At 40.5% G+C, this 27,634-nt stretch overlaps 2 protein-coding genes across 6 annotated transcripts; both read right to left on the bottom strand.

The window, feature by feature from the left end:
• Positions 1-6,486: 6,486 nt before the first annotated feature.
• Positions 6,487-13,336, bottom strand: stk16 (serine/threonine kinase 16). Of its 5 annotated transcripts, XM_027012956.2 has the most exons (9): positions 13,277-13,329; positions 12,653-12,704; positions 12,149-12,283; positions 11,242-11,461; positions 10,146-10,279; positions 9,032-9,152; positions 8,673-8,768; positions 8,427-8,548; positions 6,487-8,168 (listed from the first exon to the last, which is right to left on the bottom strand). In XM_027012956.2, exons 3-9 carry the CDS (start codon positions 12,232-12,234, stop codon positions 8,027-8,029), a joined length of 921 nt encoding a protein of 306 aa, XP_026868757.2. In that variant the 5' UTR covers positions 12,235-12,283; positions 12,653-12,704; positions 13,277-13,329; the 3' UTR covers positions 6,487-8,026. The 5 variants fall into 5 exon arrangements, with proteins under 5 accessions (XP_026868757.2, XP_026868756.2, XP_026868755.2 ...); XM_027012955.2 differs by lacking the exon at positions 12,653-12,704 and having other exon boundaries at positions 12,149-12,286; positions 13,277-13,336; XM_027012954.2 differs by lacking the exon at positions 12,653-12,704 and having other exon boundaries at positions 13,277-13,332.
• Positions 13,337-13,794: 458 nt separating this feature from the next.
• Positions 13,795-20,474, bottom strand: tuba8l2 (tubulin, alpha 8 like 2). Its single transcript, XM_027012958.2, has 4 exons — positions 20,367-20,474; positions 16,053-16,275; positions 15,445-15,593; positions 13,795-15,079 (listed from the first exon to the last, which is right to left on the bottom strand). Exons 1-4 carry the CDS (start codon positions 20,367-20,369, stop codon positions 14,105-14,107), a joined length of 1,350 nt encoding a protein of 449 aa, XP_026868759.1. The 5' UTR covers positions 20,370-20,474; the 3' UTR covers positions 13,795-14,104.
• Between the last annotated feature and the right edge of the window lie 7,160 nt (positions 20,475-27,634).

Below are 27,634 nucleotides of genomic sequence, written 5' to 3'. Positions count from 1 at the left end.
AAACAAAGCATAACAAACCCGGCAGTTTGTATTATTTACGACCCCACTTCTCAAATATGAATTACTCTGTCGGGTTTTACACATAGTATATTAATTAAGTTAATAAAGGGGAAGTAAAGCAATCAGCCACTTGTCTGTGATGTCACCAGGTCCATTTCATTTGCAAGGTGAACAGAAATCCCCCCACCAAAAAACCCCCCAAAAAACAGACAGACCCATATGCAAAAATTATGAGAATGTGACCAAAATGGGGTATTTTATTGAGAGTCCATATGAGGGTGGTGATTAAATACAGGACATGAGGAGCATAATTTCTCTGTCATGGGGGTCATGCTCTACAACATTTATATAGTGATTAAATGCATTTTTAACTGGCCACACCAAAGCAGCTGTGTTTCATTTAACCTACAGTGGGATTTGCCTCGGACAGAGGCAGTGCTTACTGAGTCAGTAAACGCTCTGCTCTGAGTGTTTGCAAGAGATCCAGTGTACATTTGGACAGGGAATCACAGGGCAAAAGACTTTCATGCAATTTTTGCTCTCTGGTTAATATAAACACGAACACCAGGGAATTTTTTGTGCTTTCTCTGCTTTTAGATGCCTTAATTAGCTCACAACGTACTGCACTTTTAGTAGTTGAATGTAAGTGAGCAGAGGAAATGCTGTGAAATTGGAAGGTGTAAGGCTTGGTCCAAACCATGGTATTAGAGGACACGGCAGTCCTATCAGATTTGAAAAGTTAATTAGTTGCAGAAGAAGTGAATGAAAAGGAATAATTTGTTGGTCTTGGGTCATGAAGTCATCAATTACAGCATGGGTTTGGAGATCAAATGTCCTATTACGTCAGCTAAGATAAAGTGGTGAGTGGACTTCACTATCAGTCTTTCTTTATTTTTGAATTTTTAGGGACTCCTTCTGCAGCAAAGATCTTCCTGTCATTACTGTGACCTGGGATCTCTGATTATGGACTCTGATTAAGTTTTGATTTTGAAAGTAGAACTTTAAACTGGGATCCACTTGCTGGGAAGCATCTTGATGGGGGTACCTAGAAAGAAAGCAGGTGCATTTCCTGTGTTAAAACCATGTACCGCTTGGTTTAACCAGGTAAAGAATGGTTCAAAGTATAAGGTACATATATAACACACTCTTATCACATCGTAGTACCATTAAATTAGAGATGACATTAGAGATACAGTTTCTTGCTCTCGCCAAAAAGGAACCTGTCCAATGCACATGGTGTCTTATTGATTAAGGTATAACCTGAAAGATAAGGTTTCGTAAAGGTATAAAGTATGACAATTCGTAAAAAAGTAAAGGTATCAAGTATGAAATTCGTAAATTCGTACCTTTTGTTGCAGATTATGCAATATTTAAATATCAGCACAGGAATAACGTAATATCTGACGATTTGCAGGACATATCACTCGTCAAAAAGTCAAAGATCATTTGCATCTACTCGTCTCCATGGTGTTTGTTACGATGTAAGGGCGTTATGCAGTCGGTACAGTAGCGGTGATGCTCGATCACACCGTTTGCGGTGGCTATGTCAACAATCAAGATGCGCTGGATTTTTTCACTGCATACGTAAACGTATTAAACGTAAGATATCGTATATTTTTTTCGCGTGCCACCCCAGTCAGTGTAATCGGGATATAAGAAGCGCTCACGAGAAGAAGGTGGCCATGGAGAAGTGCGTATGGATATGCAGAGCGGATATGGAGATAAATAATAATATTTTTAAAAAGGCATGATCTGTATTGTACAAATATTAACACATATTTATACTTCTAGCCCATATAGTACATATATTGTAAAACATGTTATAAAGAGCATATTTATTGACTCAGACTTGGAAGTGGACAAGAGGTTTTATATGACTATGAGAGAGAGAGAGAGAGAGAGAGAGAGAGAGAGAGAGAGAGACAGCGCGAGACAGAGACAGAATTAAGCAACTCTAATAAAATACTCGTCAACGGTCGCACTATCTGAAACGGTTTTAAGAACACTATTTTGAACAGAATGTGTTGCAGCAGAAATTTGAACTTAAATTTTCGCATTTTAAATTATTAGTGTATATACAATAACGGTAAATGTGACATAAGTTCTGTCTACATCTTATTTTAACCACTAAAGCAACAGCCTAAAATATATTTTAGTCAAAATACAGATATTAAAAATACTATAGCTTCTTTGTATGTACCTTTGTATGTAAGCTTCATGCATAATGCGTTTATCTAATTTTTATATTCCCCATCTACAAAAATTGTTCTAAGAAGCATAATTTCATAGTTAAATAGACGAGTTTCCTTCAACTTTGCTGCTTATAAATCTGGAACAGTAACTTGCTGCACGACCCCGTAATACATTTTATACTCTGTAGTTTAATCAATCAGCAAAATGTCCGGCTCATTACGGCAATATGAACAGATTGTGTGGTCTTTTAAAGTAATCACCTATATTGGTCGAGATTTTTCCTCGGCCTTGTCGTGTCACTTAATCTAATGGTGGTGGTGGTGATGGTAGCGTGTGTGGGGGGGGCCCGGGGTGGTTGGAGGGAGGTTAAAGGAAATAGCGACGGGGCCCATATTTCACGTTAGTCCTGACTTTTAACCACCATTCAAAACGTGACGAGAAAAAGGCCAAGTTTGGGGGCAATAAACTTTATTGAAACTGCCAGGTCTTTTCTTTCTCATACCCCTGGTTTCGTCCGGGACAGACATTTATTACGCTAGCGGGAAATCTATCATGCAAATGCGAAATTTGGTTTAATAAGATAAGCGACTAGCTACCAAGCAAGACGGTTATGACTGGATGCTCGAGTGCACAGGCCGTGTGTCTTTCCGCTATAATAAATACGCCTGAATCCTTGAGATGTGATTTCCGAACGAACACGAACAAAATGGCCTGTTTACTATACAAGTTAGTGGCTGCTTTGGATGCACAGGGCTGCCTGAAGTCAGAATCTTTATAGCTGAGTTTACCTTCATCTGATCATAAATATAAACGTTCACCCCTTTAATCTGACAGCTAATACAATTAATGCATGCTTTCTCTACCAGCGTCTTGTGGTCTCACGCCAGGATGTGATGTATTCTATGTATATTTGACAGCTGTGTGAGAATGAAGAATGAAGAAGAGCTCTTCTAACATAATGACACATTGATGACATTTTTGGTACTGCTACATTCACATTAGAAGAGCTCCAACTTTTCTTTTTTTTTTTTCCATTCTCAGCTCTGTTATGAAATAGTCCCACCGAGCTCTGTTATGAAAATGGAATATAGCACATCCTGGCATGAGGATAACCCTTTGGATATTTCAGTGAAGTTTGGAAATTCTTGTTTAAATAACACCACCTGTTATAAACCCAAAGACTCTCATCTCATTCCTATTTGCAATACAATTCTTCACATTCCAAGGACTGTAAAAACTTCATCCCTTACTCACAGCTACTTAGACTTAAGTGCATTTACAGTGAGAATGAAGACTTCCTCCAGAAAAGTATGGAAATGTGTGAATATTTTCAAAACTGTGGGTTTCCTGCAGAAGTCATAGATGGTGCCTTTGCTCATGTTTTACCTGTTCAGAGAGTAGACACATTGACCTATAAACAATCTGGTGTTAAGACAAGAATTCTATTGGTGCTGACTTATCATCCAACAAATAATAATTAAACTTATGCTCAAACATCTCAGAATCCTCCAGGATGATGCAAAGACCACATGCTTTTTAAGAATCTTCTACTTATCTCCTACAGATGAGAAAAAAAAATAAAATAAATCAAAGACATGCTCATCATGTGGTACCGTAGCCTGCAACCACTCTAGATGTTCTACATGTAAATGTATTAACCCAGTCACAAAAATAATTGACACAAAAGGATCAGTTCTCATTACCCATTCTACCTCATGTCTTACTGCATGGGTTGTCTACTGTATTTACTTGTAAGTGATGTAATCAGCTTTATATTGGAGAAACCAAGAGAAGTCTTGCTGATCAGGTTGTTGAACAACTTTTGTCCATCAGAATGAAGGATTTGTCATTTCCATTGGCAAGGCATTTTAACTAATGGACACTGCAGTAATGACATATCTGTTTGCATTGCTAGTTGTTACTATGGCAACAAGGAAATTAGGAAATTCAAATAACTAATTTACACTCTTGGAACATTAGAACCCCATGGAATGAACATTATGATTTCTCATGATTATGTTCATTATGCTCTTCCTACTACTAATTTGGAAGCATATTGCTTGCATAGCCGATGAAGGACCTCTGCCTAAAATTGTAATTTTTAATCTCTCTCTCTCTCTCTCTCTCTCTCTCTCTCTCTCTCTCTCTCTCTCTCTATATATATATATATATATATATATATATATATATATATAGAGAGAGAGAGAGAGAGAGAGAGAGAGAGAGAAACATAACTTTTTGGACAGAGGTCCTGAGGTCCTTCATCAGCTGTGCAAGCTTGGATATCTTTACATCTCTTACTGCAGTACACTGAAGTTACTCACCTAGAATCTTCATTGGAGATATACACACACACACACACACACACACACACACACACACACACACACACAAACGTAGATATGTATGCATTTATTTGTAGCATTTCTTTAGTTATTTATTAAATCCAAATTTGCAAAAATGAATTGTGAAGCAATCTCACGCTAGCAAAGATAAGTGAATATACTTGAAGCTACAAATACTCCGCTTTGCCAAATGACGCGCACGGTGGCTGACAGAGAGTCTTTACTCACAAACAGGATGAGGATGACTTTGCTTTGACCTTGATGTGGATTAGCATGACATCATTGCTGGAGGTACAACCTCTACGATGAAGAAACTAAAAGACAGTTGACCAATGGGAGAGGACCTTCATTATAAACTTGCTTTCTGCATAATGGACAGTAACCTGGAAGGCGGTACCCCAGAATCACAAACTAGAGGAGGTGCATGAGAAAATGCTATTCAAAGCATAATTTATTCCATGGGGACTGTGTGTGCATGCTGGAAGGCTACATCTGATTGGATGGCAGGTTAAAGTTGCCCTGTGCTGCGCAGATGCTTTGTGTAAGCCGGGTGTCTGGGTCATGGGAGAGATTGATTAAGAGGAGGAGCAAGCCGAAACGTCAGTTTGACCTTGGTGACTTGCAGCGGCCAGGGATCCTGCACCCTTAAGGATGTTTGCTCCATAGAGCAGGGTGACAGAGAGGAGCTAAGTGGGATATGTTTACTTAATTTTAGAGTGCTTTCTTTTGGGCAGTGCTTAGGGTACTTCACTTGTAATTAGAAAGTTGCTGGTTCAAGCCCCACGACCACCAAGTTGCCAGTGTTGGGCCCCTGAGCAAGGCCCTTAACCTTCAATTGCTCAAGTTTTACTCAGCCATAATTGTAAGTCGCTGTGGATAAAAGTGTCAGCTAAATAGAAATGTTTAGAAACAGTATAAATAGCACAAAGAAAACAATCCAGTTTAACAGCATCAAAATGAAGAATGCAAACATTATTATATATCCAAGACCATGTCTTTTTTTTTTTTTTTTACTTTTTAACAATTTTATTTGTATGTTGTATTTCCTAGTCAGGGTCTTATACATTTCCAATTACATTGTCTCCAGAGCTGTTTTATGAGTTCATGAGTCTCAAGTCCCCATAGCTGACTTCTTATACTTCATTACTCTACCACAGGGACACCTAATCTAACCCTACCAACCCTAATCAAACACACCTGATCCAGTCAATCAAGTCCGCCAGTGGCATCTTAACATTAGAACCAGTGGGAGATTAGGAGTGGCCTTAAACTCTTCAGGGTAGTAGGACCAGGACCAGACTTGGGCACCTCTGATTTACAGCACTTTGAACACTCTTATACAGTATGTATTAATCAGTATAACAGTACCTTTAATGCCTTGGGAATTAAACCCATGACATTGATGTTAGCACCTAGATCTACCTGTTTCACCTGGGAAGCTACAGGTGCTCAACCCCAGGAATATCACTCCACTCACCCATCTATTGATTAGTAACAGAGGGACCATAATTTGTATAACTTTACTGCATTTTTAAAGCTATAGGTAATTTCATACCTTTTACAATACACATATGTAAGCACAGCAGATATTCCAAGTGGTTTTGGGGATTTTCCCTCTGTGTCTGTATTTTGACCTCTTCTGGAGAGACACCTAAAAGCAGGTCGTATCTTACTGCAGTCATTACTTCACTGAGCACACAGCGCCCACTGCTGGTCAGCACCTATGCAGCATTTTTCTGATCCAAAAGTAATGCTTCTTAACCCCCTTAAATAAAGATATATAGCAGCAAAAATCTCTTTCATATACAGTAGAAATAATTTTAGGACATGTAACTAGGTCATCTAACAGCTAGAGAACTGAACAAAATGTCAAGCCCAGATTAAAGTATGGAACTTTCTCTTGGTTCCAATTAAATTCATTTCCCAACAAAAATAAGACAGCTCATGCTATAGTTAAATTATTTTTAATCAACTTAAAATAAAAAGAGGCCTTAAGGCAAAACTCTAAGAAAAACATAATGAGACATGATGCTCTGCTATAACACATGCAATTAAATATTTTAAAATTAAAGAATTTAGAAAATTAAAGAATTTTGTTCTCAGCACGCTAAGCATTAAGACCACACGAGAGTCACTATAGAAAGCGCCCTTAAATTACACCAACATTACTGCCATTCGTCTCAATGCCAAAAAAGAATAATAGTACAATAAAAAATAAGCCTGCTAATTGTTCAAAATTAACAACTTAAACTAAACGCAGCCTATGTACTGAATGCTTGAAGTCAGTTCCCTCAGACAAAGATGAATCAAGTCAGAATTAAGGCAAAATGAACTCTCAGGTTAATTCTGTCTTAATGATCACAGATGACCAGAGATGTGTTCTACAGGAAAGTGGTTGCGATGCCCTACTAAGCATTCATTAATAAAATAAATAAAATACAAACAAAAGAAAAACATTTACATTTTACTGCATTTGACCCTTTAGTACCCTTTAGTCATTACAGGGTTCCTTCAAACATGTAGCGTTTCAAAATATTGGGTTACAAATCATGACATGACACTACTAAACTTTAAAAGTGTTCATCAGGGCTACAGAGTGAATGTCAGCCTCCATGCATACTGAAATTCAGCTGTGAGCCAGAGTACAGTGCATGCTAGCTGCATTACAGGTACATGGACTAGGCTACAGGATCAGGAACTGCTAGGGAACCATGACATCTCACTGCTCATATCAAAACTTATAACTGTGTCCCTGCTGGTTGATGCACTGAAATTATGCTGATATTTCATTCACATTCATCTCCTTTTGCCATTTAATAAATTATCCCATTTATGAATAGTGTCCGAGCTTGAATAGCTGGTCAATCGTTGCTCGCTCAGCATGTGTCTAAGCAGGTTTTGTTCAAAGAACTGCTTTTAAGGACATATTCCATCTCAAAATGAAGACAAAGTGGACTTTTACCTATATGTTCTCCAACTTGAGTTCCAATTGCACTCTTCCACTTCTATCCAGCGCTCTCCATGAATCAAAGGAATTACTTTTTGTCCCCCTTTATATGTACAGCAAATTGTTATATATGCTATGGTATATGGGCAGTCACTGTGACAATACTGAAGTTAGCAATGGACACAAAGTAGAGGTTTTCATGACTAAATGATTGAGATTGTGTGCATACTGTCCAACACATGATCCTGCTTTTATGTGCCAGTCTATCCCGCATGAGATCTCCTAGTTTGATTAAAATCAAAACATGGCTGTTTCTGACTGATATGTATGAAGATTGATATGCACATTCACATGATTTTGTGTGTGTATGCGCACGTGCCCTATATTATCCATGAACTCAATGAGGTAAAAGCAGATGCTCGTGAGAGGCCAGGTCTAGCTTAAGCAGAAGAACCCAAGAGCAACGGGGTGCATAGTCCAGACAAGGAGTTTTCATGAGGAAAGGAAGGAGCCAGGCAGACACTCCCTCCCGGCCGAAGTGTCATACTCGGCTGGCGTCCGTAGCACCGCCGTCCGTGCCCTGGAGGTTCCTGACCTGGTCGAGGACCCAGCTGATGTCAGGACGTTCCTGAGGGTTGGTCACCATGATGGAGCTGAGGAGGGTCTGCAGCCCTTCAGAGTACCTGTGCAAGGAGGTGCTGAGTCAGACTGACTGGACTGGCAGTCAAACCATTCCTCACTTTGCTTACTTGCTGGACTATCAGTTAGCAATACTTCCACATTAGCAAACATGTTTATTAACAAAGGGAGGGGGAGTAGTTGTATGCAAGTGGCACAGCTTTAGTAAATATACTAAATAAGGTAAACAAATATATATAAAAGCAAGCAAACAAAAAAAACAAAACAAAACAAAAAGGGATTATAAAAGATGAGGTGCTAACCTGCATGGCTGAGGAATGGCCACTGGGTTCTGAACAGCCAGTGCCACGCTGTCCCCCTTCTGAAACACCACATCGTATGGCCCCTCCAGCATCATCATAGAGTACAGCACACAGCCTAATGACTGGCCACAGGACCAACACGAGCACATGCACCAGTGGCAAAACCCACACACAACAGCCGTGTACTGTCATGAAGAGGTAGAGATGGAGAAACAGTAACTTTTAGGTGAGGTCTCAGCCACTCACCCAAATATCTGTCTTTTCGTCGATGATGCAGTGGCTCTCCACACTGAAAAGTTCTGGAGCTCGGTACGAGATGGTGCACCTCTGAGCCGCCCAGTCCTGAGAGAGAGAGAGAGAGAGAGAGAGAGAGAGAGAGAGAGAGAGAGAGAGAGAGAGAGAGAGAGAGACAGAGAGAGAGACAGAGAGAGAGAGAGACAGAGAGAGAGAGAGAGAGAGAGAGGGGAGAAAAGGACATAATGTGAGGGAGAAAGTGAGTTAGGGAAAGAGAGTGAGGCAAAATGCGCCAACGAGGACGACCAAGAAGAGAACACGACGCTGCCAGAAGTCAGCCCAGGTGCGACATGGCTGGTCCACCCTCTCACCTGGATGGTCATGGCCTCTCGCGATCCTCTCACTTCGATCCGGGCCTTGTTCATGGATCCCAAGTCCATTAGGAGAGGTCTGTCATCCTCCTCCAGGAGCACGTTGGTGGGCTTCAGGTCCCTAAAGGCACAGAGTGGAGCTTTGCCATTAACGAGCTTGCACAGCCCAGACGGTCCGAATCTTAGACTTTTGCTGGAACTTTCAGACACCTGCTTTGCAGCTTGTCTGAGGGGGAAGGAGCTACTGTCAGGCCCATGCTAAGTTTGCATGATGTTTATTTGTTTTCGCCATACTGTCGTCAAACAAAGACATCACTGAAGGATGAGATATGCAAAGCATTCTATCAGTCACGTGCTAAAATTAGCATTCTGGATGCTTTTTTTGCATGTTGGGGGTGCAAATCATTGTAACCATTCACATACTGGACATGCCATGAGTAATCTCTCACATTCTGGCTGATGTTCCATGTTCTGATGAATCAGGGCATTCACATTCTGACAAAAACTATTATGGTCAAAATAATGATGGACAATTTCCAAACTGTTCACGCTGAAAAAAGGAAAGAATGAATGATGAATGAAATTACACCTATGTAGCACCTCTCATTTGTTACACTTGTATAATGCTTTATAATCAACGCACAGCTTTTACATCCAGTAAACCCACTGGTGAAAAGCAGCATCTAATTTTACAGTGTCCTCTCAACTGGAAACAGCCATCTGGGTTACTGCTACAAGCGTGGCAAGCGGAGAGAGAACACCACCCAGGACAGAAAACCATCCATCACTGGGTAGACAGGCATACTGTCATTCACATACACACTCTCACTATGACAATTTTTAGCATAGCCAATTTTTACCTAACCTCCATGTTATGGGACTGAGGAAAGAAACAAGAGACCCCAGAGGAAATACACGAGGAGAACAGGGGAAACTCCAAACAGATCGGGACAAAAACCCGAGAACCTAACACTGAGAGGCAAACGTGCTAATCACCAAGCCACTGTGCTGCTGTTTTATACTGGAACCATTTCAGACCAGACCCTTCTTAACAAAATACTCTCATTCGAACAGAGACTACGGGAATGAGCAAGGTTTGCTCCACTGCCAGTACCTGTGCGCGTAACCCCTATCATGAATCACTTTGAGGCCCTCGCAAATGCCGCAAAAGATGTGCAGGATGCGTCCCTCTGGCATGAAACTGCTCTTGTCCCTCAGCTTCTCCAAAATGGACCACAGACTTCCTTTCTGAAAGAGGAGGCGTCAAAACACACAGAGAAAATGTCAAGTAGTCTGTGCACATAAGACACAAAAAGGGAATTGCCTATAGCCTTTAAGCAATTACGCGCTTCCTTTCTGAAAGGGGAACACCAAAACACACAAGTACAATGTTAGCCCAGAAAGGCTAGCTTTTGCATCTGTTGTGTAGTATGCAACGGGCTATGTTAGCAGTTTAGATGAACAATTTATTTTGGATAGTTTAGATGAACTGTTCATTTAGCAGAGTTTAGATTAACTAATCATTTGGCTAGCAGAAATGCTACCAATAGCATGGGGGTAACATTTTATTTTATTCAAATCTCCAAAATAATGATGCATTTCTATTAATAACACTTACTGGTTTAAATTCACTGTTCAGCATTAAGCATCTTGTGTTCTGCAGCTTTCTGTAGTGAGTTCTGATTGGATACAGTGTTTCTCTAAAACAATTATTTATAAAAGTGAAATCCACACATGGGTTGCAGTCTTCAATGGTTTATTTTCTATATTAACAAAAGCAACTAGCAATCATGTCAACCCTTGTGGAAGGGAGACTAGAGAAGTAGAACAGGAAAACATCAACAGATGTAACTGATGACCTGATCATGACTATTGGCAAAACTGTCAATTCTTGGTGAGTTTGCCAGTTGCTGTTAATATGAAGAAGGGATGAGGAAGAGTGGAAAAAAAAAAAAAAACCTTGAAGAATGCAATCCATGAGTGTGGATTTCTCCTCTTATACATTTGTGAACCTCTATTTGAAGTCGATACCTCAGAGACTATTCTGGCTTACACAGCCTAACTTCACACTCTTGTAAGCCATCTTTTAGCCTTCCTTTTTTATCTAAAATGTATATAAAGTATTTAAGAAATACTTCAAGAATAAAAGGTAATTGCTAAAATAAGGGCTCGTCAACAAAGCATGCTGGGTCAGGTGGAGTTAAACCTACACTGACGTAGGGGAGGAGGAGCCAAGCCTCGTTCCTGCCATTGCGCTCTACGAAGGCGTGGCCGCTCAGGCTCAGGATGTTCGGGTGGTGGAAGAGGTGGTGCATTTCCACCTCGGCCTGGGCCTCACGCCGCCCCTCGCTGTCATGGCATAGGATGCGCTTCAGTGCGTAGAAGCGCCCGTCCTGAGCGCCTTCCACCAGGTCGACGTAGCTGAAGCCTCTGAGTTGTGGGGTGGGGGTACAGCATCAAGGACCACACTTCTCAAGAGTTAACAGCCAGATGTTCTTATGACACCTGGATTCTAACAATTTATCCTATATACTGAGCGGTCCTACCAAAGAATTCTGCATCACCACTATATCAGTTTTTAGACATAGGAATCATAATTACTATGGATTTTTGTAAAGATTTATTGTATTTGCAATAGCAACTCTTTTTTTCTTTAAGTGCATTAAATGAACCCAATATAGTGTTACTGTTTACTTTGATCTCCAGGTACAATTTGGATTTATGCCAGAGTTGCTGAACATAACAGCTGTACTTGCTACACAATACCTGCAGGTGCTCTGTGTGCTAGGCTAAGACATTTCGATGAGGTAGGACAAAACGTCAGAGCCCTGGTGTAGGACATCTAAACAAAAGCCAGGTAATGCAGCATAAGTCAAGCCCACTCCTGGAGCTCCTGCTGTTTGGCCAGAAAGCACACTCAACACACCTGGCCCTAATATTGGGCCACTCCTTAAGACCTTGTGTAACTGAGTGTTTGGGAATGTTCTGTAACCAGACTCCACTAATTAAACTTAACACAGCATTATGAGCTTGGTGAGTGGAAACTACATCAGTGTAGTGACCCTCCAAGCCTCGCCTTCATCCAAGCCTCGCCTTAGACAAGTGCTCTAATCTTACCCCTCATCGAGCTTCTGGATGAAGTAGTATCTTTTGCTGTCTATGGTGATGGCACTGCGAGAGCAGACGCACAGTGACTGGCCCATCCTGGGTGGAGCATCGCTCGCCTGACCAAACGGGGGCGGAAGAGCCGACCTGCTGAAGACACGCTTCAGAGTTCATCTCACGTGCAAATAGAAAATCAGGACGCCAACGCGTGTAGCACATGCAGTTAAATACCCGGAAGCATCACCCATAGTAATAACAGCTCAGTAAGCTTTAATGGAATGACCATATTAATTTACAGATACCATGTGTCTGGGAGCACTTCATATTCACTCTGTGATGATTTTAGCACCAGAATTTCACTTCGGGAGTCAATAAATAACCGCTGCCTGTCTGTCTGCGACACTGCGTGAGGTTTCCACATTAGTTATCATATTAGCTAGTCGATTAGTTCTAGTTGTTTTCAAATCGAGACGCTGCAAAACTACGTGCTTGGAATAAATACATATAAACGCCTACCTTTTAACGCCGACCAAATGTTCTGGCTGTCCGTGAAAACGTGACGGCACTCCTGCCCAGTAAAATGACATGCGGAAACCTGACCTTAGGTCCAAGAAGCCACAAAAATCCCCCACTCAGACAGAGCTAGCCAGCTAAATTATTCAAGTCAGTGCACCGGCTTGGTGCTCCTAGACTGACAGAACAGGTCGCAGAATAACTCGAGCTTGTGTTGCAGCAGCTACCGATTGGCTGCGGTTGTCTTCGACGTTAGTCTCAGCAATCGCAAATGTGTTGCGTGAGACTTGGATATGAACTCAATTGTGATGCAAGGCATAACGCACCGCTTCGTGACCCACAGGGCGCAGTCAGCTACTATAGCTTGAATCTGACGTTTATGATTACGCCACTTCTGTATTTTCCCCAAACGCTAGCTAGCTACTCTTAGCTAGCGTGGCACCCAGTTTAATTCCGTAGGCTGTCTCAACAAGTCGTTCGGGGCGTATTAAATTGACCATACAATTTAGCTATATTCTGTTTATAATACAAAGAGCCTTTGGGCTTGTTTTTGACATTAATAACTGCTCATCTTTGTTCTCTGTGTTTTCGTATAAGCGCGGTAACCCAAAAATGTAGATAATTTACCTTTACAGCGGGAGTTCGACGTCCTCCGTTCTTGTTCTCCAGAGAAATACTTCCGTGACCACCATCGACGTAATTTGACGCACAGACAACACTCTCGGTTAACCCAACAATTTCCAGCATTAATTTGATATCTTTTCGCAGGTTGCATCCATCCATACATCGTTATAAAAAATGGATCAGACATGAACATCGGAAACTAATAATACTACTAATAAAATCCTTTACCAGCAGCTGTTTGCACAGTTCACTTTCCTACCGCTTTAAATAAATTTTTGACCTAGTCATAGCAACCCGTCATTGAGAAATCAGTTATCCTCATTACCTTGCACGTTGAATTACCTTGAATAAGTGAATAAGGTCCTCACCTCTGTTCGCTGTTTTCCTTTGATCTTTTTTTTTTTAATTAGTATATAATAGCAATGCCGATGATGTACTACAACACAATTAGGACTGAATGTTTTAGAGCAAAATAGGAATAACAACATGCTTTAATATGTATTGAGCATGCGAACCAGCAGTTAAATGGAATTAAAAGCTTTATTTCAATATGACAGCTATTTGCACACTTGGTGAAAAAAAAAAAAAATTAAATTAAAAGCAGTCAGTCCTAATGACAAACAACCAACATTCAGGAAATAAAATAATTAGATAAGGAAATATCCTCATCATTCAGGTATTATGATGATGCTGAAAGCTTGCACCTTGTGCTTCTTTTGATAATAATGACAGGAAGAGATGATGGTTCATAGCTTAATGTGTAAGCACTGGTCTTCCAGAATTTATATATTGTAATAGGCTCAGACGTTGTCCAGGCACTGCTCATCTTCCTTAGTACTCCTCACCCTCTTCCTCTTCCTCGAAGGAGTCGATGCCCACCTCCTCGTAGTCTTTCTCCAGGGCCGCCATGTCCTCTCTTGCCTCGGAGAACTCACCTTCCTCCATACCCTCGCCCACATACCAGTGTACGAAGGCACGCTTGGCGTACATTAGGTCAAACTTGTGATCCAGGCGGGCCCAGGCTTCTGCAATAGCCGTCGTGTTGCTCAGCATGCACACAGCCCTTTGCACCTTGGCTAGGTCTCCACCTGGAACCACGGTTGGGGGCTGGTAGTTAATGCCCACCTTGAAACCAGTAGGGCACCAGTCCACAAACTGGATGCTCCTCTTGGTCTTGATGGCGGCGATGGCCACGTTGACATCCTTCGGCACGACGTCACCACGATAGAGCAGGCAGCAGGCCATGTACTTGCCATGGCGTGGGTCACACTTCACCATCTGGTTGCTGGGCTCGAAGCAGGAATTGGTGATCTCAGCCACGGACAGCTGCTCATGATAGGCCTTCTCGGCAGAGATGACGGGTGCGTATGTGGCGAGAGGGAAGTGGATGCGTGGGTACGGCACCAGATTGGTCTGGAATTCTGTCAGGTCAACGTTGAGTGCACCATCGAAGCGCAGTGAGGCCGTGATGGAGGACACGATCTGGCTAATGAGCCTGTTGAGGTTAGTGTAGGAAGGCCGCTCAATGTCCAAGTTGCGACGGCAGATGTCATAGATAGCTTCGTTATCTACCATGAAGGCACAGTCAGAGTGCTCCAGGGTGGTGTGTGTGGTCAGGATGGAGTTGTAGGGCTCCACCACAGCTGTGGAGACCTGTGGCGCTGGGTAGATGGCGAACTCGAGCTTGGACTTCTTGCCAAAGTCAACGGAGAGACGCTCCATCAGGAGGGAGGTGAAACCTGAGCCTGTGCCACCACCAAAGCTGTGGAAGACCAGGAAGCCCTGTAGCCCTGTGCACTGGTCAGCCTGCATAGAAAAGGGGACATCTGTAATGCTATTCACTTTCTCCAATTATTCAACCATGCTGAAGACACCTTATACATGACTTGATCTCTGCTTTATTAAAATAATCCCAATCAGATTTTTCAAAGTTCTTAGTTTTTTTGTGGACACAGAATCAGAATAACACTCATTAAACTTTTTTTTTTTTTTTTTTTTTTTTTTTTTTTTTTATAATTGTTAGCATGACTAACATTGGAACATAGATAAATTAAAGGCTGGATCAAGTATCATAACCTCACTTGCACAACAATAATTAACCTCTGTCATTCATTGCTATTAAGCATCTTTTAGAAGTATTCCCTTGTAGCAAATGCCTTCTATTGTCTTACTAGTTTGCGGATGCGGTCAAGGACAGAGTCAATGATCTCCTTGCCGATGGTGTAGTGGCCTCGGGCGTAGTTATTGGCTGCGTCTTCCTTTCCTGAGATTAGCTGTTCTGGGTGGAAGAGCTGGCGGTAGGTACCAGTGCGCACCTCATCTGAAACATGAGGGCAGGGTTATGCGAGTGTACTCTCCCACATCGCTTTAATGAAGTCAGTATGTTAGGAACACCATACAGACACTTTAGTTCTTCTGTTGCTTTATGTAGCCATTTTCTACTTCCTCATCAATAGCCAAATTCTGACCACAGTACCAATGGAGTCAGAGCACTCTCTGACACATATACTGTTCATTTTACATTTACAGAATTTGGTAGTTGATCTTAATACGTCATCAAATAGGCCAACACCTGGTCAGCATGGCAACAAATTTTACACACACACACACACACACACACACACAAGATATATGTATGCCACTGCATACATCTATGCATGTATAACTCCATTTGTCTCCCAAAAATGAGGTACAGCGTCATCTGTTTGGCGAAAACAGAGCATACGTTTAAATTTCTGTTCTTTAAATATTTTCCAGGTCAAGACAAGGTTTGACTTACCAATGACCGTGGGCTCTAGGTCTACGAAGATCGCACGCGGGACATATTTGCCCGCACCTGTCTCACTGAAGAACGTGGTGAACGAGTCGTCGTGGCCACCAATAGGCTTCTGGCTGGGCATCTGCCCGTCTGGCTGGATGCCGTGCTCCAGACAGTACAGCTCCCAGCACGTGTTACCCATCTGAACACCAGCTTGGCCCACATGGACTGAGATACATTCACGCTACAGGAAGGGCAAGTGACGTATTGATTAGCAAAAGGGCAAATATGGCTGCAGTTGTAAGATGGTCATTGTTTAAGTGGGGCTAAACAAATGGTCATTGTCCAGTTCAAATGGAATTTAACCAGGGTGTTTTGTGCTTTTCCAGCAGCTTTTTATTTTCATCACCAGGGGGCAGAAGTGAACAAAACTGGCTCTCAATAGACAAGTTGTAAAAACATGCCATGAGCAGGCATGACTGACACACACAGGTGACAGGTTAGATGAAGAGAGGCCAGGGTGCATGCACACCCTTCTAACTAGTTTGGCCACCACTGCACCGTGAGCTTTTGTTCTTCATTTCAATATAGTTCCTTACTATGCCACAACACTTACAGATAATTTACAGATAAAACAGCATGTCACAGATGATCGCTTCAAAAAAGAATGCTGCTGAAAGGTCTTGCCAGGTGATCTCAAGAGTGTCACATTTCCAGACTGATCTGCTAGTGACTACCATTTTGCCTGTGTACATAACCCACACCCACATCCATGTTTAACTTTTTGTGTGTCTCAAATGTTAAAATGTTCTTCACAGGGGAACATGTAAAGAGATAAATTCCAAAAAGGGCTGGGGTGGGGGTGGGAGGTGAAGAGAAAATTTCCACTTTAACACTCTCCCTCTCTGTGTCCTGGCCTCAAGCAAGCCTACACAAGGCTGTGAGGCCAGAGTGCTGATGGAGGTTCCCACAGGCGGTTGTGCAAATGCACTGAACCCACGCCCTGGCTAGCAATCCATGGCGTGCTCCTGAGAAACGCAGCAAGGGAGTGAGAGGCAGCAAGGAACTACAGGCAGGAGGAGACTTCTCTTTTCTTCTTCCCTGAAAAGTCTTGCTTTTGCAAAATAGAGGTTAGTTCTTAATGCATGTACATAATAGGCTAAATATTGTTACCTATATAATAAAAATTGTAAAAAAAAAATAAAATAAAAAAATAAAAAAGCATAAAGGAAATGCTGATTATGGAGTTTATAATGGTTCTGTGTTTATATTTGAATTACAGTACTAGAAACGTTTGTTCTAAAGCCTGGTGAAGTGTGTGAGGACTTCTTCCACTTCATCTGAGAGTCTGACCTTAAATTTGCCTTTAAACACAGCAAACCTGTATGTCCCATGTGTTTGCATTCTACCAGCATCTGATTCACATGCCGTGAAGATGTGAACGTGTGCACATAAACACGCATGTGCCACGCAGGCTAGTTGGAAAAGAGGCTATTGAGCGTTCCGGCACGTCATAGTCTGAGCTCTGCACCGGAATCTGTGTCGGCCCTTTGGGGACGTGGCCTGTTTAATCGTGGCAAGAGTGTCTCTCCCAGAAAAAAAAAAAAATCCAGCATCACATTCGTATGTTTCTTTGTCAGCTTCTCTTCTCACCCAAATTGTCCCCTTCCCACTGGCCGGCTCACTATTTTTTAAACCCCCTCCATGGCTGCCAGCAGTCTGTCATTAGAGAAAGTGATGACTGAGGCACATGGTGATGCCTAGTTTGGGCATGGCAGCCTGGTCAGAAGACTAAGGCAGCTATTTATGGGCCCCTATAACTGCTCCCTTTCCCTAGTAGCACGTCCAAACAAACCCCGCCCTTCTAAGCCCAGGAGTCAACTCACTAATGCCTTATTCTCACTCAGTCTCGAATACACACACACACACCCACCCACCCACACACACCCCCCCTGTTTAACAAGTTACTGAATTTCAGCACATCAAAAGATATTGAGCATTCTCTCAATAGCCCCTTCACTGACACCCCCTGACTGGGAGACTTACACCCCATGACTGGGAGATTTACAGCCCACAATGACAATTTGCTTCCCACTTGTGGGATATGTTTGTTCACAACCCCCTAGAGTCATACTGCAATAAGGGGTCAGCAAATAAGGACACGTCATGGCCGTTGTCCTTGTCCATGTTTAACCCCCCCCCCGCTCTTATTTCCGATTGGCCGTGGATTACACACCATCCCAAGAATACACCAATCTTCTGCAGTGACAATTGCACCAATGTTAAGCATCCATGTGAATCTATATCCCTGTGGACTAGTCACATTTTTTCAGGTTCAAGATTTATGTGCTTACTGCTATGCATATATAGAAATATTGTCTATGGTACTGTTCAGTATAAGAGGACTTTACCTTATTGATGTGGTAAAAACTACAGGTGGTTAATGATTTATTTTACCATGGGGGGTTAAGATATTACAAACCTGCTTTCTTCTCTGAATGTTCCACAGCTTTACAGAGGACCTGTCATTAGTTTATCACCCCATAAGAAGAGATCTTGATAACTTTATAACAATAATAATAATAATAATAATAATAATAATAATATTTTATTATATAGTGCCTTTCCAGTGCTCAAAGTCACTTCACAGAACACCAGAATAACAAACCAAACGAAAAATAAAGTGCAAAAATAATACCAAAAACAACAATACCAAAGGCAGGGGTTAGTTGATGCAGTATAACAAAGACAAAACAAGACACACTTAGAAAGAACAACAAAGAAGGAAGGTTATCAAAACCAAACATGGATTTGACATAAAACAGCTAGGAGGTAAGGACAGGTGAGTAGTGCAAAGCAAAGAGATGTGTTTTCAGTTCAGTTCTGAAGAAATGGATGAGCAGCCACAAAGTTTGGAGTCAGAGAATTCCAAACTTTAGGAGCCACAGAGCAAAAGGGTCTACCACCCCCAGAAGAAACCTAAATTTGCAAACAGCTAATAGCTCTGTGCCAAATGACATAAGTGGAGGGATACAAAGATGAAGGATCTGACCTAAATACACAGGAGTTACACCATGCATTGCCTTAAAGGTAATGAGTAATAATTTAAAATCCTTTAACATACATTATCCCAGACAATGTTACTGAAACTCACAAGAGCTATTTCTGATAAATTAAGAGTCTCTACTTTGAACATAAGTATTTGGTTCTGTGAAGGCTCAGGTGCAAAATAACAATAAAAAACAAACAAATAACAAAAAACAAACAAAAAACGAGCTTCAGCATCCCTGTGACTTCTAAGAAGCAGCTTTCTTCACTGCATGACGGTATGAAAAAAGAGACATCTGTTTGAGAATATGAGCCTTGAGATAGTAGTTAAATATTTGCCTTTCAAACAGCCCTACCTACATATGGTAACAACCTGTACTGTCTCTGTAAAAACACTCTGTAAATACTACACACATTACAAACTGTTATGTGGGGGATTTTGAACTGGTCTACGCTGCGTGCAATGCTGTAACATCATGTTAGAGCAGGGTAATGGGATAGTTCGTGGAGTTATTCGCTTAAAATCTTTTGAAATATAATATTTTTTTAACCCCACACGCTGGCACGTACGCATTGCAAGCGCGTACGGCCTTAAGGTCCAGGAGCGCACAACAGGAACCTACAAAGCTAACAAACGCAACCTATAATCACACTGCCTGAAACTTCTGAAAGAAAAGTTGTGCTGTAGCATTTTGAACACATACTTACATCTGCGCAGGCATGTCAACAACTTTATATCGAAATACATTAATATTTACATTTCACGTTTACATATGTAATGTTCCCAAGAGTCCCCCCTGCAATAATGGAACGTTCTAAATGGACGCCTAGCCGCGTCGACATTTCCGCTGAGAAATTCGGCAGTTCTACGGCTGCTGGATTGCACGAGTTCTTAAATACGTGGAACTGCGCTGTAAGCCGAGGAACACGCCACGCGTTGTGCAAGACCTGCCTCGATCTGGGAGGCGTAGTTGGCTATGGGTTGCGCCACAATGTCAACGTAACTTTTCTGTAGACATTTTACTCCTTATAAAAATAGTCATCTGAGATTTCGCTGGATTACACGCATTAAATTGATACCAGATGTGATAATCATTTACATACGGTAAACAAAACGCATGCTGTAGTATTTATACATTTAGTAGTCAACATGAAAATGCTTGACATTCCCACGCGCTTTAAATAGAAAAGGGACATTCTAACTGAAATACCCTACTTCATAACTTTTATTTTAGGCAAAATGTAATCATGTACAAAAAGTTTTCATATTTGAAAGTTTTTACTCACCATTTTGCTTTTATGTTTGTCTTTCCACGAGGAAGCGAACTTGAAGAAGATTTGCCCTCTCACTGCGTACCTACAATGGGGTGTGAGTGAGTCAGTCACATATGCCACTGGCTGTTATATTTTATACTTGAACTACCGGGAGGAGGCCCCCCCCCCCCGTTTGTGGAGGAGGAGCAAGATACTTTACGCGCCACCATAATTTCAAGATAATGAGATTTAAGTCTAAATTCAAGAAAGGTCATGACTAAACTAAGCCATTTTGGGTTGGGCGTATTCCAGTAAATTTTAATATGGGCAAAAATACATAAAATAGTAACTATATAGTAAGCATATTTGTTAAGAGAACTGTTTTTATTTTCACTTTCAACGAATATTAAACGGTGGGCACACTCGTGTCTTTTGTTTATTGATTATTTACGGTACATTTACCGAACACACATTCTGCTCAGCTCCTCGTATTTCTAAAAACGTCCCACGTCTGGAAAAGTCGCCTCTGAGGTCTAAATGAAGTGGACGAGGCACACACATTGGAATGTAGCATATATATGAATGTATATAATGACTAATAATAGAGAGAAAGCAGAAATGCTTTCTGCTGATTATTACTCGTTATATACGATTATTGGTAGCATTTAGAATATGAGCGTTCTGGCTCTATTATTAGAATTTCAAGTCGGAGTTAGCTACAAAATAAGTTAATTTAGTTGGAGTTAGCTGCAAAATAAGTTAATTTAGTCACACATGTCTACAGTGTTAAATAAGAATTAAAAGGTTTAATATACTTGTACTTAATTATCCTTTTTCTTCCATTTACATGTGCAGAATCCAACGAAAGAATCTACTGAAGAGACTACTGAGCAAATGGAGCAAATGACCTGTACTCATTATTGTATTTAAGCGCCATCTAGAGGCAACGAGTTTATACACCATTGACTCAGCAAGTAGATTTTTTTTTTCTAAGATCTAATTAGGAGTGACGGGATGAAAGATATGACCTCCAACTGGAAGGGTGAGACAGGATTGAATTTACCTACCGCTAATGAATTTAAGTTGGTGTTTAAGACAATAAGAATGGCCAGGGTACTACAAACCTGGTCATGACACAATGACTTCTCTAAATATAACTCAACCAAGTCTTCTTGGACACATGGGAATTTGAAGCACTATATATATATATATATATATATATATATATATATATATATATATATATATATATATATATATATATATATATATATATAATTATTATTATTAATAATACCTGCAAAAGAGAAGTTATTAACATAAATTTCATCAAACCAACTACAAAACTTAATCTACCAAAAGAAAAATTCTCCACAGTTAAAATTTTGAATTAATTATTTCAGCCTCAGTATCATGCCTGTGGGCCAGTGTTCTCCCTTGCTAGGCAACAGGGAAAGAATCTGCCAAATCCAGCCATCAAAAGAATCCACTCATGTCATCACAACATTGAGTCCATTGTCTGGGTTTCATTCATAAATTTTCCAACACCATGCTGAGAAAAGAGCTTTAATCAAGGTCAGGAATGGAGAGGACAGTGGAAGTCAAACATTCAGGAAATGGTGGTTATTTACTCCAAGGCGAAAGCTCATATTGTCAAGTTTGGTTTATTCGTCACATACATAGTCATACACAGTATAACTCGCAGTGAAATGGTGTCCCAAATTATACTGACAGGATGCTCTGCCTGCTCAGGACCTTATACTCAATTCTATGTGAAACATCCCAGAGAATGTCCAGAACTGTTGTATGGCCCTAATGTAACATGGTGCTGGTGAACCCTATAGCTGTTGGTGAATGCACTCTTCTTTTCATTGTGAACTTCTTCTTTTTTGTGAACTCTTCTTTTCATTGTGAGATTAAACCCAGTTATGTTATGTTAGATATGTTAGAATAACAATTTAATTGCAGTAAAGAATGGGGCCTCTCCATGCACTGCGATTCTAACATTCTCTATATACACAGTGAAAAAAGACCAAAATGAGTTTATTGAAACAGCATACATTATGTCTGTACATATGTGCTGATTAAGAAACTATACAGTGTATATGCTAAGATGTGTAACTGGACAGTAAATCTACACTTACTTGCATATTGATAATTGTTTTTTTCACTTTTTCCATACACATTTTACCTTCACCTCCAGGAAGTGTCTCCTGTGCTTGTCCCCAGATTTACTGGGGCTGTGATAGTTCAGTGTTTAAGGTAATTGATTAGTAATCAGAAGGTTGCTAGTTCAAGCCCCACCACTGCCAAGTTGCCACCTGTGGGCCCCTGAGCAAGACCCTTAACTCTGAGTTGCACAAGTTGTATTCAGATATAATAATAAGTTGCTATGGATGTAAATTTCTTTGAAGGTGGAAGAATATTTCCCTCATATTGTAAATGTGCATGACACTGTCTACATGTCCCTCTGCACACAGTTGGCCTTTCCATCAAACCCATGCCCATGTCCCTCATCATGGGTCCTCACACTGCCCCCTCACAGCAGGGGTTGGTTCATCAACCTGGGGCATGCTCCCACTGGCATTACTGCCATCCTACTTCTGCAAACCCTATGTTTGTTTTGGAAAACACTACTGTGCAAATGCCAAATCCATATACCAATTAATCAAGAACCCAGTCCTCACAGATGAAAACACTTCTGATTAATCAGAGACTGAACCCTATAGAGAGGCCACAGGTTACGTATATTTGTTTGCACAGCAATGGAGGCCAATAGTGGACAAAGAGGAAGAGGACAAGCATCCATCACAGATGAGATCTGGGCCACTTTGGTTGACTATGTGGTCCAGCATGGGTTGACCATGTGGTCCAGCATGAGCCTAGCCTAATCTGAGCCACTAAACTGAAGCAAGTATAACCCAGACATTTCAAAATGAGAATAGGTAAGTAGACCTATCCTCTATAACACATTACTAAACTTACAGAACTGAATACCCCTTCTCGAGGTGATGGAGCAAGCTTGTGGTGACATTGATGAGGGAGTATGCTGGGGTGGATACATCACTCCAGATGGCACTTCCCCAGCTGCCTGGCCAGAGAAGACATCCCCCGTGATGTCAATTAGACTTTGTGGACAGACCCAAATAGGAGACAAAGTGCACCTTAGTTTTTATGTAGGAGTTACAAGCCTTTTTGGTTTTGGTTATCTATGTATTATGGCATATACTATGTATTATAGCATGTGCGTTGCAGTACTGTTCATGCAAAAATAAATACATAAATAAACAAACATTGTCCTTCTAATTGTGTTTCACTCTATAGAGTATATGAACTGAATATGCATAAATAGCCTTTACATTTGTGAAAGTACATATACATATGAATACTTTGACAGACATTTACAGCAGACCTCTGTGTCCTGCACACTGAAAACTCAAAAATCACAAGTAGTGTTTTCCACCACAGTGCAGAATGTTGTTTTGACAGTAAGAATGTCTTTAGAGTTTTGCAAAAAGGCTGAATCAGATTTAAAAACTGTCTAAATAGGTGAATATTGTTTATGTTTTTGCAAAAAGAGAGATTTATTCGGTAAAGTTTTGTCAGTTGACAGTTTTGTTCTGAGAACGTCGTTTTAACAGTTCAGCAAAACTTTAAGCCATGTGATAAGGGTGGAACTGTTGTAATTTAGAGAGGAAAAAAAAAAAAACCTTTATAAGAAGGAAGCAATTATGCAGCTTTCTGGTACAGGTTTTTATAGGCAGTGCTCCATTCAGTCCACTATTAATCATAACATTTCAATAGGACACCTCCCAAATTCTGCATGGAATCTTATTGTAAAATAATCCTTGCTCTAGCTTCTAGACAGAATCTTCTCTCTAAAATTCATAAGGAAAACAATCCTGGACATCTTTTTGTACTTGCTTGTTCTTGCCTAAGCAATTATATCCCAGTTTCTCCATGACATTTTAAAACCAATTGTTCAGTTCTTACCTACATATGTTCACATTTTCTACAAACCCTTGAACATCTGAAAGATTGTGAAATACACTACCTACCAACTCTCTGCTGCCATGGGTGAAGAACGTGCAAACAAAAAGAAAGAGAAACATAAGAATAGAATGTACATGCTATACAATTTAATTAGTTTGTTAAGCACTTTTGTCATCACTTCACTTCCTAGTTTCCAGCCTGGCAAGTGTCAGGTCTCCTTTGGCTGCATTGCCAAAACTCTTGCACAGCCTGTATTTTCTTCATGAAGGGATGTGAGTGTGGTGGTGCCTTTTTGAAAAGAGGCTGAGTATATCTGTTTCACTAGGGGTGGGGGGAGTAAAAGAGAGAGATTTTTTATTATTTTTTTTGTGACGAGAGAGAGGGCGTGCACTGACATGACTGCCCTTGATGAGGTGCATTGACTTGCTTGGAATTCTGTAGGTGGGGTGTGTTCTTGCCTGCAGCTCTGTGTGTCTACCAGCAATGCTGAGATTCAAAGATTTGAGGTAACTGTCAGACTCATTATGATGCATCAGGTCGAAGACTGCTCATAAAAAACAAATGGCTGCATAAGGTTGTAAAACCACATTCATGTAGAACCCAAAGTGGAAAGTGCTGGGTGAAGAGTGACAGTGCTTCCATAGCAGTATTTCCTTCACAGATTACATCCTGCTGTTTAAAACGTGCTTTAAGTTTTCAAGATCTCTCAGGTCATGAGCTCTTTTACAATCTCCAGATGCATGCTAAGAATTATGTTATGGATTATCTAATCACTGGCTATACAGCAGGTTGAGTGCAGGATGACAAAGTCAGCCAGGTGAGGGAGAAATAAGAGTGGAGCCCTTTGTATTGGTGGGAAATGCCAGAGAGGCGAAAGCTGACGTTTACTTGTATCCAGAATTATCTGAGATGGCTTGTCACTTCTTCCACTAATGGAGGGAGTTCCTGCCTAACAGCTCCAGTTCTAGACTGTTTTGGTTGGAGGCAGTAAAACATAATGGGTGGACATGTCTTTAGTCATATTTTGAAAGCCAGAACTATTTTCAGGGCTTATTCTGAGCCTTTATGTGGTTTAAATGCACAGATGTAATGTTGCTTTAGCCACACTGCTAGCAATAATATATCACTAAATTATCTTAGCAGTTCTCGTCCTGACAATGCAGCTAAACCTTTAACATTTTATAGTTACCTTTAAATAAATGTAAAAAAAATCAAATCAAATCAAATAAATATTAATACAATCCCCTAAGATTATAAATACAGATTTTCAGTTTTACTAACTGCAAACATTATTCACTGGTCAATGCTGGTTGCTGTTTTCTTTTTGAAGAAAGTGCATAGATTTTGCTGTATTTCCTGTGTCATCCAAGGCAGATGCGTGATGCACCAACCCCTCCACTGATTTACCAATGAAAAGAGAAAGCACGTGATTCTATGGAACCACCCCGTCTTGACATGAACAATTCCTGACATGCCTATGTGTGTAAATCGCACGTATGGTTACAATGAGTGAAATGATAAAATATCTTATGTTACATAATATTAAGATTTTAAGATTTACAAAGGGTGCTCGCTGCTGCCGACTATGAATGTCAAACCTCTTCTACTCTACTTCTGCCGTATGGCCTACTGCCATCTAGTGGTAAACAGACGAGTGTTCATGTTCTAGTCAACAAAAGTTATATGAGCGATTTTTTTTTTCATTTTTTAATCTAAGAGAATCTAATTGTACTACACTTTTTACTACTCATTTTACTACTTTTTACTTCATTTATTGCCAAAAACCAGATAAGGAGGTTTCTTTGAAGAGCAAACAGTAATCCTAATCCTAATAATTATTGTAGTAGAGTTTTCTTCTGCTGGATTAAAGATTTGTTGTTTTCTTATTATCCCCCTCCCTCTCCATGGGGACTGTCAGTCTATAATCAACAGGATCATTCCAGTGCCATCCTGTCTGCCATTCACATTAACAGAATTAAATGTTTTTTTTTTTTATGATTTGGTGAGAGGCCATTTGCCATCTGGCAATGCTCCACCTCTCCCCTTTGAACCCTCAGGTTGTAAACCAGATCGGAATGTGGTTCTCTGTAATGACTATGCCAGAATCTGCTATCAATGCACTTATGTTTCCAAAATTCCATCAGATTTGAATTTATATTGGACGACAACATTCTCTGTATATATCTCAAGAACACGCTTGTATTGATTTAATTCACAAGGATTATAATATTTAACATTACTAATTGTTTTCCTAATGATATTTCTTTCTTGTCCATGCTGGTTCATTCAGGGTAAAGAGAGAAAGGGAGAGAAAGTTAAAAAAAAAAAAAAAAAAAAAAAAATCTGTCAAATGTTTTTGTTCAGGTCAGGGAGAGCAGGTGACTTGGAGTTGAATGAGAAAATGATATATCAAATATTGATAGTGAAAATCACATAATGCAATTACACTAGTCTCATCTTAATGTACACACTCCTGCTAGCCTTTACATATGTATCAAGCTTCTTCCACAAATAATACATTTTTGTTCTTTTCTGAATTAACTGCATGCCTATTTAAATACCTGTACATCATAATATACTTTTATGAGATGTTTGATAGAGCTTTGAGATGTGGGATAGATTGTTACATTTATGTAAGAATGGTAAAATATGTCTTCTTTTTCTCCAGGCTGATGACGAGGTAGAGACAACAGAAAGAGGGGCAGTGTGGCCATGGGTCTTATCTGACATACCAGGGGCCACACCTGTGGAGCTTGCAGCCAGAACAGTGGGGCCAGGGGCCACACCTGCAAGTTCACAAATTGAGGAGCAGAATAGAATAGGATAATAGGAGAAAAAAATGAACAATCCATCAACATGGAAAACATTTAGCCACAAGAAGCTTATTCAGCAGGGTAAACAACATGATCAACTATGCAAATAAAAAAGGTTACAGTCAAACAAATGAAAATTTGGAGAACTGTACCATGTAAATACAAATGTGCAAAGAAATACTTTACACAGTCGTTCCAGTTGATTTCAGACAGGAAACGTGACTATATAACCATAACTGCAGACTGTGCAGCAAAAGCTAGACAAACCTGTGATGAACCACAAAGAAAGCATACTAACTCAACATAGAGGGTGATAAAATGAAAATCTGTAAGTATGTTCTTTTTTATTTGGGCATACTTGACATCAGTTAGAAACCATCATCCACAAACACACATGAAGGAAAAGCATATGGGTTGTTTGCCAAAACCAGATGCAAGGGTGAAGCATGCCAAAAATTCAGAAAGAGCAGGTTAAGGCACATCGGTTCTTCTCCT

The sequence above is a fragment of the Electrophorus electricus genome, chromosome 16, assembly GCF_013358815.1.
Source record: "Electrophorus electricus isolate fEleEle1 chromosome 16, fEleEle1.pri, whole genome shotgun sequence".
Taxonomy (NCBI): domain Eukaryota; kingdom Metazoa; phylum Chordata; class Actinopteri; order Gymnotiformes; family Gymnotidae; genus Electrophorus; species Electrophorus electricus.
The sequence above is the reverse complement of the archived record's forward strand: the minus strand, read 5'-3'. Positions and strand labels throughout refer to the sequence as shown.

Coding starts and splice junctions, on each gene's coding strand:
- stk16 (XM_027012952.2), bottom strand. CDS start 12,723: ATGTCATTTTACTGGGCAGGAGTGCCGTCACGTTTTCACGGACAGCCA. Junction 12,287..12,652: donor CATTTGGTCGGCGTTAAAAG/GTAGGCGTTTAT, acceptor GCGTGTCTTCAG/CAGGTCGGCTCTTCCGCCCC. Junction 8,769..9,031: donor GAGAGGCCATGACCATCCAG/GTGAGAGGGTGG, acceptor TCTCTCTCTCAG/GACTGGGCGGCTCAGAGGTG.
- tuba8l2 (XM_027012958.2), bottom strand. Junction 15,594..16,052: donor CCTAGAGCCCACGGTCATTG/GTAAGTCAAACC, acceptor CTCATGTTTCAG/ATGAGGTGCGCACTGGTACC. Junction 15,080..15,444: donor TTGACCGCATCCGCAAACTA/GTAAGACAATAG, acceptor TTTTCTATGCAG/GCTGACCAGTGCACAGGGCT.